The sequence below is a fragment of the Gymnogyps californianus genome, chromosome 2 (assembly GCF_018139145.2).
Source record: "Gymnogyps californianus isolate 813 chromosome 2, ASM1813914v2, whole genome shotgun sequence".
In the NCBI taxonomy this organism is placed as follows: domain Eukaryota; kingdom Metazoa; phylum Chordata; class Aves; order Accipitriformes; family Cathartidae; genus Gymnogyps; species Gymnogyps californianus.
This window is the reverse complement of record NC_059472.1, coordinates 131,636,926-131,650,704: the sequence shown is the minus strand read 5'-3', so window position 1 is coordinate 131,650,704 and position 13,779 is coordinate 131,636,926. Positions and strand designations below refer to the sequence as shown.

Here is a 13,779-nt window from a genome sequence, read left to right as displayed (position 1 = left end):
AAAACAGATGTGAAAACTGATCAGGTGTTTCTAAAAGCAAATCAAATGCAATGCAAAGTTCACTCCATATATTTTTCTCAAAATAACCTAACAGCTGGATTGATATCAACTAACATCAAGCTAGGGCTGGTGTAAATTGGCAAACTTCCATTTAGCTTCAGCAGAGCTAAGGTGATTAACTGCAGCTTAAGAACTATCCCCTTCTATTTTTCACATGAAAATAAGTAGGGCTTCTTTGCAGTGCAAATCTGGATTAATAAATTAGAAGTGAATTAAAGTCTTTCATGCCAAAGAAGAAATGGTTAGTTTCCTGACAGTGAGCATACATTTTAGATATGCTGGTCACATGGATTCTTTTTTTTTTTTTTTCTTTTTTTGAGAGCACAGGCATAGCTATATCATGGGCTTTGCAATGTTCCACTTTTGCCCTCAATATTCTTCTCCCCTTCTATCCCTGCTGTCTTTTGGGAGAAAAGAACTGAACAGCCACAGGAGGTTTGCCATTTCCTTGCAGACACGGCCTCAGAAAAGCAGGCTGTCAAGAGCCACAGAGGTGCTGGCACCATGGAAAGCATGCAGACAGCTCTTTGCAGAACAGCCCCGTTACTGCAGGGTGAGTTACTGTTCTTTCAGCTGCCCGCTCGCACAGATCCCCTCCCTCTCAACCACTAGCAAAAAGCTGTTCAGGCACATGTTTGTGTTTGGTAAAACTCATACTCAGTTACAGGATAGTCCTACCAAAGTGATGAACTGCAGGTGTTGGGGAACAAGCCCATTCAGATCATACAGCAATATAGCCAGGGAAAAGAAAAGCTTAGATAAGAGGATAACAAAGAGGTGATTGCTGCTTAGGAGACACTCTGGAGTTGACAGAAACAGAGAGCTGTTTCAGTTATAGTAAGTAACACAGTTTTGCTAGAAAAGACATTATTCTCAAAAGAGATCACTGGTTCTAAACTGGAGCAGAAGAGCTTCTTTGGGTGAACATCAGCCAGTCAAGTGCAGATTGCTGAAGGCACAGAACACAATCACTCCTCCGTGAGACTGCATCAAAGAGGTCAGTTATGGTGTTGGACTGAGCATTTGTCAGGTCATTTGTGAAACCAACAGTCACAGACTCTACCTAAAGGGAAGTACACTGCCGACTGGACCCATCCAGACCCCATACCCACCTACAGCACGGTCCTTGGATTGGTTTGAATAATGCTTCTACCTCAGTTAAAAATATAAATAGTGCCCACAGGTGATGGCTCTTGGATAATTCCTATATAATCCTCAGGTAAGCACAGTCAGATTCATTAATGTAAAAGGGGAGAGGTTTTATTAGCTAAAGGATAAATGAAAAAATGCTAAAGGGAAAAAAAAAATCTAGCTGAGTGCTCTTCTGTGACCCAGACTAACATTCACCTGCACATATCAGACAAATACTGATGTATGTCTCAAAAATTATGAGGATTCTAACTCAATATGCAGTTTTAAAAGTCATCATGAAAATATAATTTACTGCATTAAAACAATGAGACAATATTATAAAATTTAACAGCATCATAGAGAAAACTGCTTGGCGGTAAATCAATAAATAATATAATTTTCCTCTTGACATTTTAGATCATAACTTAAACCCCACCACAAACTTCCATTATGCTCTTTACTTAATAAACACAAATCAGACTAATTTAATTCCTGATGAAAGCTCATTATTTATAAATTATAACTATTACCTTTCTACCCGGAGTAGAATCACAGAAACCAGGGACAGAGTCCACAGTAGTAGACACAGGGAAGAAAAGACTATTGACATCATGAGGAAACATGGAGATTTCGTTCTGACGGTACATTCTGTGGTGACGAAGTTTTCCTACCCATTCATCAAACAGCTCCTGAGATTTCACCTACACAAAATTTCAGGTTTTGTAAAATTCACATTCAAAATCACTAACAAAGAAACTAAGGTATTTTGTGCTCATTAGACAGCTAGCCTGGCTGACCTTTATTGGCAAAATATCAGGAAAGTTTTTCTAATGATGCTCCTACTAAAATGCATACTGCATGAGCTTAAGCATGACAGAAAATTAATCACAGGATAAAGTCAAGAAAAAGAGAAACTTCAATTAGTAGTTATGACTTCCAATGCAGAACACAATACTTAGCAACTTCTAGATGGAAAAAAACCCCAATATAAATTAAAAAAACATTTAATTTGTAATTTCTTAATAGCCATTTTTAAGGTTTAGTCAAGGTTTAACTAACCACAAACAGAAATTCAATTTTGGTGATGTATTTTAAAACAATTTATTCCACAAGGATAGATAAATCTACACATTTGACTGTGGAAAATACTTCCTATAGATAGGACAAAGAGCAAGATACAACTACTGAAAATAAAAGCACTTGTGCAACAAGTGCATACCCTTTGCTAAAAAAAGTGCTGGGTGAAAAGAGTGCTGCTAAACATGAGGCATCTCTGAAGTTTCTATCCAGAACAGTCAGGGTTACTGACTCTGGAACAGTACAATAAGGCCTCTCAAGTTATAAAATATAAACTAGTCTGCTGAGACTAAAAAGTAAGTTATTAGTGTAACTAACAGACCTCCTACTATTTAAAAAAAAAAGTCTCCACCATACACAGCTAATGTTGTTATTTTGGGAGCAAGATTATAACAATCTTGAAGACCTACCTTCAGATGGTATATCTGCTCTTCTGTATCCAAATCTATACATTTTGTTGATTTCTTTACAGACATGACAGAAAGTCCAACATCAATACAGCCATGAAGCTTCCCTCTCTCTATCTGCAAAAAAGTAAAAAGAATACAATCACTCCAGAATAAAGCAAAAAGATAGATATTACCTGCTGAAACCATCATCTTCCTCCCTTCAACCTACTGTTTAGAACTGCTGAAACTCTATTTCCCATTGCCAACAATATGGAATTATTGTTATTTTGGATGAAATACTGTTGCTACCTTATAACGGCCTTAAAGAGTTTCAGATCACTTACATCAGCTTGGCATTTAGAATACTTCAAAATCCCTCTGTCCAAAAAGAAGTATCTCTGTAACCAGAAATGCAGAGAATTAAAAACAAAACAAACAAACAAACAAACAAAACACCCCCCAAAACCCCCCCACCGCCATATTTCTTTGGAGAACACTTTCTCTGCTCTTAAGTAACCTTTTTGCCACAAAACCACACCAAGCAAGTCCCACTCACATGGCATCAGGCTTTCAGATACACATTCCTTTCCTACCTTGTGCCAGCCCTTCAAAGGCCATTTCCTCTTTTTCAGCAAGTAGCCCTCCTGCTTCTGTGGCTCCTGGGTACAATTCATTGCTCCCCGGAGTCCTTCTACAATTTCCCAGCTGTCCTGCTTAAACAGAAAATAAAAATGTAGATCTTATTTCTTCCAAAGAACAGAATTGTTAAGAGACATTCAAGAGGAAGAAGGCTATAAGTAAAAAAAAACCAACTGATGTTGAAATCTAACCTTAGATCTGTCTTTACACTTTGATACGTATCTTCCAAGAGACAAGATTCTTTTTTATTTTGATAGAAACACTAAAAACAAAACACTATTTTTATGACATCATCCCTCATTGAATGTATGTGCTTACCAAAATTTTATGTATGTATTTTTCTGTACATACATACACACAGGGTATAGCCACAGCCTAGTCACAATTTAGTGTAAAAAACCTTCTGCCATCACAGGCAGAAACAGCCTATGCTAAAAGGATATGTTTTGTAGGTTATGAAGCAGAAATAAAAGACACTGAAAATGAAGACCTTTTCAAAAAAACTTTTTTGCCCATATTCAGTAACTCAAGGTTCTGTGTTTGGTGTGAATTGCACCCTCCCTAAAGTAAAAATAATAAAATAAAACAAAAACAAATGAAAAAGCCAGGGAAGTAACTCAAGTACTATGAGGAACATGACATAAAGGGACAGTACAAGAAAAATAAAAACCACCCTTCATCAGATACACCTCTAATTAAAAGAGGATCTCTCTTTTTTGCCATCAGGAACTCTTAAATGAAAGACCCTGCAGCAATATAACAGAGAAGAGAATAAATCTCATAGTATTCTTATAGTTCTTATTTATGGAATGACTGCTAATGACAATGTAACATAAGTTACAAGATTTCTGATCAGAGATCTCATGAATTATTTATTGCCAGCTACTATAGGATTTGACAGATCTAGAATTATGAACAGCTGACAGGAAATGGCATGTGCCAGTACCATCCCCATATATTTGAAAAAGACAAAGAATACTTTAATGTATAGAATTTAATGACAAAAAAGGACTAGTATGAAACACCTCAGGGAAAACAGAACTATACCAGGTAGGTAAGTACTTGTGGTCCTCCCTGTAAGATACGTAGGGAAGTATTCCCACAAAGAACTTGACTGACTCAAAAACAACTTTAAAACAAAAATGAAACAAAAATCAGCAAGAGTGCTAGTTGTGCTCATTTATCCATCTCCAGAATCCTCAAAATTCACCCCTAGAAACCTAGAAAAAAAATTACATCGGGTAATATGCTCATTACTTGAGTAACAAGGCATAACAGCAAACCATCTTCGAAAAGACATTCATTAAACAGCTTAAGGAATGTGATCTCCTATTCCACCACGTCACTGGCGGCACTCCACTATTTCGTTATTATTTTTCTTGCACTGCCCTTTATGGAACAAACTGGAAAGCTGCTCTGCTTCCCTGGCTTCAGTTCACTCTGCCAGCACTCACCACACAACTGGCTGCAAGCAGTAGAAACGTGGGGCTGAGCAGCTCCCGTCATTCAACATCCTACAGACCACCCAATGATGTTCTGCTACCTGAAGGTAAGTCAAAACTGCAGTTGTCCTAACCGAAATTGTTATCATGGCACACATTTTGTGCCCCTACATGTCTGGGGTTTATCCTTGTCAGTTTTGTAACAGATAGCTTCTTATTCCCCCTAGTTTGAGAGAGATTTTGACAGCTACTTAGATACCATTATTTCTAACCAACGATCATGAAATCATATTTTTCCTATTGGAAACCAGAAGTTACACTCCATATTCTTTATTTTTTATTTTTACTACTTTGGGACTCACTTAAAATTCTCAATAATCATGAACCCTTTCCTGCTTACTATTTACATAGGGTAAATTACTATGATATCAGATCAGGGAATGGAGAAGTTACTCATGGATATCATGAGTTAGCGGGCTGAAGGCCTCCTGGGCTGTCTCCAGCACATCAGCCTAACACCAGGTGCAGCAGTGCATGCTCTGCTGCTAGAGACCAACAGCACTGGTCTTCCACAGGGTGAAGCTGGCAGAGAATGAAGCAGAGAGCCAGCCTGTGCCCAAGCACAGACAGTTAGCTAGAGCTTGCTAGCTGTAGTTTGACAGCTATTCAAGTACAAAGGCAGCTCTAAGCCTCCACAATTAAGAACTCCCCCCCCCGCCTTTTTTCTTTTGACAAAACATTCCAGTCTACAACCTTGAAAGCCAAAGAGAAATTATGTTCCATCACCTCTTTTGCCATAAATGTAAATGTTAGGCCACTAAATGCTTTCTGTAGTGGTCTTGGATTTCTTTTTCCTGTTAAAAATTATTTATTAACCTTTATATAATCACAAGGATTGGGACTGTTACGATGACAGAGAGCAGCCTCTTTAAATATCAGATATAGTGTAATGTTACAATTTACATTAACTAAGTAACAGCTGAACTTACTGCTGCTTAAACATCCACTTGTGGATAAAATCTCATCTCCTCAGAAAATATAATCTACTAAATGAGCCAATATAAAAAATAATCTTGACATTAGCCAATTTCAAAGTGGGGACTTGGATAAAGGTAAACATCTTAAAAAGTGAGAAACCTGATGGAACTAGTGAGAGATAATTCTAATTATGAACTAACAGGAGCATCTGCAAGATTAAGAAAAATGTTGTGTTTATGTTTTTGTTTCTTTCTTCTTGAAATTAACCAGAAAAGCTTAAAAGCTGTTTTGTCTGATTACCAAGCAAGCTATTTCCCTTGCCTTCACCAAAACATATTAAACTGCAGTACCCAAACACATAACTCTTCCACTGAGAATTAATCTGATAGCAGTCAAGACTAGTGAACAGTAGATCCTTTTCAATATTCTAGTGTTATACCTAATGAAACAACTTTCTTGTACTTTGGATCAAGTTCTTACGGACTTTGGTTAAGCTTAAATACAGTATATGGTTGATAGAGTAGTCTGCTTGCAGGAGAAAAGAAGAAATTTGAGCACAATCAAGAAAAACACAGGAATCCAGATTCATCTTTCTATAAGGATAAGCTTAGAAAGAAAGGGACCCCTGAAGCGAGGCAGACCCATGCTACATTGGGCATAGGAGGTGAAGAGAAAGGAAGCAGTTGAGAAATAGCTCAGCCAATTATACCCACCTGGAATATACACAGTGTCAATAGTTTTTGTCAAACTTTTAAATACAGAGCACATCCTGGCCTGCATTACAACTCCAATCTTGTCTGGGCCTCTCCTGCAGTCCAGACACAAGGTGTCTCCCATGTTCCTGCAGGAGAGCCACATTTCTCACTGTTCTTCAGGTCAGTGAGGTGGCCAAGAATGCGCCTTCACAATTTAAAAGTGTGAAAATGGGAAGAAAAGCTGAAGTGGGAGCACTTCTTCTCATCAAGCAGGCCCGATGGCCTGCCAAATCTCAGGTGGTGAAGGCAAGTCTCCTACTCACATTTCTGCCCTGGAAACCCCACACTTCAATTGCAAACTTCACGTAAAGGTAGCTTAGTTGAATTAGAAATGGATCCTTTTAAAAGCACAAGACTATTTAATCAACTAAGGTACCCAAGGAAAGGCAAGGAATAGCTCAGAGAACTAACAGTTTGGGGAACTGCTGGATACATGCAAGGTGCAACGCTGCAGTAACAGCATCTGGTCCTCTTCTACATACCTCTGTCCAGAAGAGTTCAACCTTTCCCACCTGAACCGCCAAACTCCTACATTTTTCAAAACACTGCTGCTGTGACTGGTTTTGGATCCGTTCGCTCTTGACCTAGACCCTACGGCATCTTGATTGGTATTTTGTTCTGCAAGAGATCTGACACCTCATTTGATGAGGAAAAAGCGTCAGTTGGCTATTGCTGGGAGCAGCTGCAGAAGCGAAAGAAAACTGCTTACTCTCTAAAATGAAGGCAAATGAATCAGGCTGGTCGGTTATCAACTGTTCTCATCTGTCTGAAACAGCACAGGAGCAAATTGGAGATACAGGATTTCCTGAAAGCTACTGGAAGCATTCAGATTATGCTCCATTTTGCTGATTCTTATCCCACAACAGGGAACTGAAAGAGATACCCCAAACCACAGTGCTAAATTAAAAAAACCCAACCACCACACCCCCAAAAACCCCCCCAAAAACTCCCAGCTGAATGGCATTAACAATTGGTAGTGTCTTAAGGTTATGACACTACAAAAGATTTGGTATCATTATGGGCCAATATCTGCACAAAATGATCAACACTGCATTTGCTGCCCAGGCAGAAATTTCACTCAAGGCTGAGGGAGGAACATACTCTTTACTTTTCTCAGGTCCAGAGGTGCTCATTTCAGATCAGCACTGGAAATTCACCCTGTAGTTGTTACTTGGCTTATACCTGCTCTGCGGCTGAGAAAAAAACCCATAAACTTTGGTCTTCTAAGTCCGTCATTAGGTAACTGTAGTCATTTTCTTTATGTAATAAAATAAAAGCCTCCTCATTTTCTGCAATATTCTGTGCCATACAGCTCCTCAAGGCGAATTATTTCAGGAGAAAGAATGAAGTAATTAGTTTGAACGGCTCTCAGACCAATGCTTGCACTTGCAGCTCCCTGAACGAAACAAATGACAGTGCCAGACTTTCTTCCAGTGTAAAATGCAGTCAGTTGTACCGAATATTTTAAAGTGCCAAAAATAGAAACCCGCTTTGTGGAGGATAAGGGTTGGCATCAGCTGCAACTACAGCATTTGTTACGGTTCATAAAATTGGCAGAAATGATTTCATTTTCTTTTATAGAACATGAGTTTTTTTAAGCAGCTCTTCTGACATAAAGCTTTTCCCTACTGAATTTATTTTAAAAGTTAGTTAACATATTAGACTTAAAAACAACTACCACAATATATCCTCTTTTGATCATAGGTCAATTTAAATTTAAAGAAGATCAACACCAGTTTTCCTTCCTCACAAAACACAGTTTGAGTTGTGGCTTTGTGGAAGAGATCCCTTTCCATGACTGAAGGAGAAAAGCAGAGAAAAGCAGAGAAAAGCAGAGAAAAGCAGAGAAAAGCAGAGAAAAGCAGAGAAAAGCAGAGAAAAGCAGAGAAAAGCAGAGAAAAGCAGAGAAAAGCAGAGAGGTGGGATGTGGCAGTAGCCCCCAACCTGCTATGGGGCTTCAAGGTGAAGGTGAACTTAGTGGAACGGGATTAACTGCTAGCATCTTCAGTTCACACTGCAAATGTGTTGCATCTGGCAGAAAAAGGGCACCAAGTTTAGCAAAGGAAGGAGTAGGACTCTCCAAGTCCTGCAGCCCTGCTTAAGTCAACTCTTTTTTGGCACAGTGGCCCATCTTCTGCATCACAGGACTCTACTTATGCTTTACACAACTGAAACATGTTGCTCTGCATGGAGCAGTAACTAAATTTTAGCAGGCATAGCAGCCTTGTACTACGGGGTTCCATATCCCAATCTTAGGTAGCTTCTTATTATTTGGTGCTAGTGTGTACGTGCAACAGAGTCTGTGCCTAGGAAATTAGAGAGACTCAAAACTCAGATGCCACTGTTTTGGGGGAAAAAAACAAATGAACTGTCCGGGTCCCTTCCCCTGTGCGTTTCAGAATTTCTTTCTACTTAATCAGATTACAAGAACTGCTGTGTCAGATCAGCAGCACAGAGAAAAGCACCTGTCAGGCAGATCTGTTGTTAACCTGCAAGCAACGAGCCTAGCTCTGAAGGTCCCCAAGAGAGGCACAACTGTTTGAAGGAGGAATAAGAAGCCCTCCACAGAGCTGGAAGACGAAGGAAAGAATATCAAAATCATAGCACTTCACTCCCCAATCTGCACAGCATATGGCAAAATTATTTAAACTTTCATGATACTATTAATAAAAAAGTATCAGTAATGGCATTACATTGTACTCTTCTACCAGGGCTTTGCAAAAAAAAAAAAAAAACCAAACAAAAACCTGTGGTACTTTTTAGATTAGGGGATTTTTAACAGATTTGTACAACTTTAGATTGTTGCTGTTTTCTTAATAGAACACCTAAAGTGCTGTCATTTAAACTAATATGCAGATAAAAAGGGCAAATTAAATAACTCTCAGACGGTGGCATCGCTCATCCCCAGTCTTGTCAGCCCTGAGTAGGTGGATATTAGTAAGGACGGACTGCGAAGCTCCAATTTACCATTACAAGAGGCCGAGTGAGAAAAGAAGCAATTAATGATATAAACAAAACTACCTGATCAGGTGTGACAAGAAATCCTCTGTGGGAAGGGGGGAGCAAAGGGACAGGACACAAGAAAGATCTCAACATCCTCACTGCCCAGACCAACAATTTAGATTTTATAATACATGCTATACTATACGGTTTACACCACTAAAGGACCTGAAGGTCCGTCTTTCCACATGCAGCACAGAAGAGTATATCTAACAAAACATTCACCGAAACATGCTACCATCACAAACTATAATTAATAAATAAATTAAAAAAACGTAAGGGAAAATGACCCACAAGTTATTTTCACGTAAATATCCAGAGTGCGTACTGCACAGGATATTTAAATCTTTGTTTTCCCCAGCAAAACAGTTTGTTCTGTAAACTGCAAGACGACTTCAGTGTGAAAACACAGCCATGTGAAAAACACCAAAAACATCAGGGAATTAAGGAAGGAACAGCAATACTCAGCCATGTACATAAACACTGACAATGCTGAAAGAAACTGTAATTTAGAAGTAATTGCTTTTTTTTCTTTCTAAATTTCACTACTTTGAAGGAAGACCTCTAGCTCACTTCAGCAGATGCAAGCAACGTTATAGGATAAGGCAGAAAGTTATTGCACTTGGTAAAGAAGGAAATAGAGAAAGTATTGAAGTATTCCTTACAAATATTAGAAGTCCCTATTTAAAAATAAAAATATCAGAAAGACCAGGGGAACCTTAAAAAGCACATGTAATTTCTGAAAAACATGTTTGTAAGTTTTCAGACTATATAGAAAAAGCAAGCAAGCAGAGCTTGTAGCCCTGCTTAGTGATCATTTCCCAGCATATAACAAGTCGCACAAACTCCCCAACTTCTGTGGGCTTGCCTCCATCATTACCACCCCATGAAAACATGGACAATCAGTCAACCCATGTAGGTTCCCCAGATGCGAAAGTATACTGTTACTTATTTGGTGTTGCAATGACTGACCATGAAAAGATTAATACTGAAACACTGATCAAAGTGGAGATACTAATCACAATGCCCCATATTATCACGAAGAAATATCACCCTTCAATATACATTGGGAAACAACCTACTTTATACCTCCATTTAGCTTGACCTGATAGGTGTATGAGGCAATTTACTATCTGCTTGACTATAACGAATGAGCACAGATGTACCAGGAATACAAACAAAACACCAAGTTGCATCTCTCACCTTGGTCAGGTACACCTTGCATTTTTGTACAAGGATCAAAGACTAAAAAATTGGGGATTGACAAGATCACATTAAACCTTACTGAATTATTCCTTTTCTCCAAAGAGAGCAGGTGAGAACAAAATGGGTAAGAAATGGGACCCACTAATAATAGTATCAAAAGCCTGAGCTAGCCAACAGATTTGATCACGTTAAATGGCAGTAAGCGAGGTTCTTGCAGAAATTGCTTCTGCATAAGTATGGTTGTTTATACTGGCTGTGTAACACAACAATGGATTTAGTCATGCTCATGTAAATCTTATTATTTAAATACTACATGCTAACACTTGATAGAGATGAACTGTTGAAATGGACAATACCAAATGTTTTAAATTACACTTTTTAAAGGTAATCTCATACCAAGAATATAAAAAATAATGTTGCAGAAAACCAAAAAAGGCATCCTGAAAGCAAGGATTTCTTTGCTTGGTATACTAGAAATGCACAGCATTTCTTACAAGCACAGCACTTTAAAAGGCATAAATTGTTCAGAGATTTGTCTGCCTCACCAATTGTATGTACAGGGCCAGAAGTCCCAGAAAAGCAGGTGCTATTTCAAAACACAGCTGAGGTCTCCAAAGCTTTTGGGGGATTAGGATGCTCAATTCCAATTAAAATTTCAACCTGAAGCAGCTTCAAGAGCTCCACTAAGCCAGCATTTGTACAAATAAAAGTTTATGTTGAGCATATTGCTCATGATTTTGCAAGCATGGATTGAGCGTGTTTAAGCTTAATTCTCAGTGTGGCTGCAGGTCAATGTTTCTTGCCCACAAACAAAAGCTGTCTTCAGCAGTCTCACTTGTCAGGTGCAAACACTCGTAGACATGTCTTTTAAAACTGTAAGGTTTAAAGAATAGCATCATGTCTGCAGAAAACAAAGCATCCCTTGCATTAGGCACCCAGATGCATCACGTTACACAAATATTCATTTTCATAACTACAGTTCTACAGCAACAACCAGCACACACAGGCATTCACAGGCACATTTTCATTGTCAAAGAGGCCCTATGTCAATCTTGTGGTTTAACCCCACCCAGCAGCTAAGCACCACACAACCGCTCCCTCACTCCCCCGCCGCTCCCAGTGGGATGGGGAGGAGGATTGGGAAAGGTAAAACTCATGGGTTGAGATAACAACGGTTTAATAACTAAAGTAAAATATAACACTAACAATAACAATAATGAAATATTATAATAATAATAATAATGATAGTAGTAGTAGTAATGAAAAGGAATAACAAAAAAAAGAAGGGAGGGGGACAAAAAAAACCAGTGATGCACAATGCAATTGCTCACCACCTGCTGACTGATGCCTGAGCAGCGATCCACCCCTCCCGGCCAACTCCCCCCCCAGTTTATATACCGAGCATGACATTCCATGGTATGGACTATCCCTTTGGCTAGTTCAGGTCAGCTGTCCTGGCTCTGCTCCCTCCCAGCTTCTTGCACACCTGCTTGCTGGCAGAGCATGGGAAACTGAAAAGTCCTTGGCTTAAGATAAGCGCTACTTAGCAACAACTAAAACATCAGTGTGTTATCAACATTATTTTCACACTAAATCCAAAACACAGCACTGTACACAGCTACCAAGAAGAAAATTAACTCTATCCCAGCCGAAACCAGGACAGTCAAGTTTCAGAAAAATGCGTTCTCTTTCACACATGCATGCACACCTTTCCCTGGGAACTTGAAATAAGCAGAGCAGTTACACAATATTCTAAAACAGAAGTGGTATCTCACAGGGAAGATCTGGGATTTCAGGATCAAACCACTGAGACCAAGCTGCTAGAGCAGCAATATTTCACTATAAAGACACATACATATGTATGTATGTCATACATACAACACGACAGAAATTCAAATTCACTGTTAGCATTCCAGTTTTACAAGGGCCTGCTATTCAGTAATGTGTGTTTACTGCATTTGACTCAAAACAAGATGCTGCTACCAACAAAAAAAGAAGAGAGAATAAGGAAAACAAAGAAGTGATGAATAAAACAAGCAAACAACTGGAAAACTGAGTTTAAGAGATTCACCGATATTCAAGAGCAAAAGTAACAGCCAATCTTAGTAATGCTTTCAGTTTGGTTAAAAAAGTTTGCATTACCTGTCGACTTCCCTGCTTGGAGGAGCAGCTGCTAGTACTTCTTGAAGGAGACAACATTTTCTGGGATACACCAAAGCTTTTTTCTTCACTCATGATCCAATACCCTTTGTTTCACATAAGCTCACTTAGAACACCATTAAAAGGTAATTTAGAAAATGTGTTGGAAGACTCCTAAGAGAAATGCGGAACTCATCCTTTACCCAAATGCAGTCCAGTGGCATGATCTGCATCCCATGGAAATTCCTAAAAGGGAAAAGAAAAACAAAAAGCCAAGTTATCAGATGCTGTCTCTTACTGCCATCCTGTAGCATGAATTATAATAAAGCCTTTGGTAATACAAGCTGACTGCATTACTGTACATTATTAGAAATTAATTCAACAATCACTTTAAGATAAATTTTCAAGTCTCAAACAGGACCAATGTGAATTTTGGATCCTAAACGCATGCTTTAATTGGCACTATTTATTCAGAGGACAAAGTACAGTATCAAGCACCTTTTTAAAGATTTAAATTAATAAAAAAAAAGATTAATACACACATAGAGTATAACAAATAGCTATATAAAATGGACCAAAACAACCTCAAAATGAGATGAAAGCATTTAATAAAATGTCTCACAAAAAGGATGGTGAGTAATCAAAAAAATACCTCTTTCTCCCAGTTCCTTCATAATTTAAACAAGTAAGCATGGCTTCAGGTTGTCAGAAAAAAAACCAACAACAAACCTTTCTATATAAAAGACCAATACATAAAAGCAGTGACCATGCAAATTCAGCTGCATAGAGCCGTGCATGACCACTCTTACCTGCAATCAGAAAGTTGTAACTATTGTCACATCAGTTGTCTCAGTCAGCGACTGGAAGAATAATTAACAGTCTGTTTAATAACAGTGCTGTTTGCAACATATGCAAATAAAAGCCATGCCAGAAACTCCCAATAACGGATTTCCAGTGTGGGCA

General features: G+C 38.6%; 1 protein-coding gene across 1 annotated transcript in view; it reads right to left on the bottom strand.

The window, feature by feature from the left end:
- Window positions 1–12,912, bottom strand: part of OSBPL3 (oxysterol binding protein like 3) — a 45,560-nt gene extending 32,648 nt beyond the window's left edge. The window contains exons 1-5 of the mRNA XM_050892903.1: window positions 12,820–12,912; window positions 3,251–3,367; window positions 3,002–3,055; window positions 2,679–2,792; window positions 1,722–1,892 (exon numbers count right to left, since the gene is read on the bottom strand). Coding sequence (XP_050748860.1) covers window positions 1,722–1,892; window positions 2,679–2,792; window positions 3,002–3,055; window positions 3,251–3,367; window positions 12,820–12,912 — 549 coding nt within the window. The remainder of the gene's footprint in view (window positions 1–1,721; window positions 1,893–2,678; window positions 2,793–3,001; window positions 3,056–3,250; window positions 3,368–12,819) is intronic.
- Window positions 12,913–13,779: the final 867 nt, after the last annotated feature.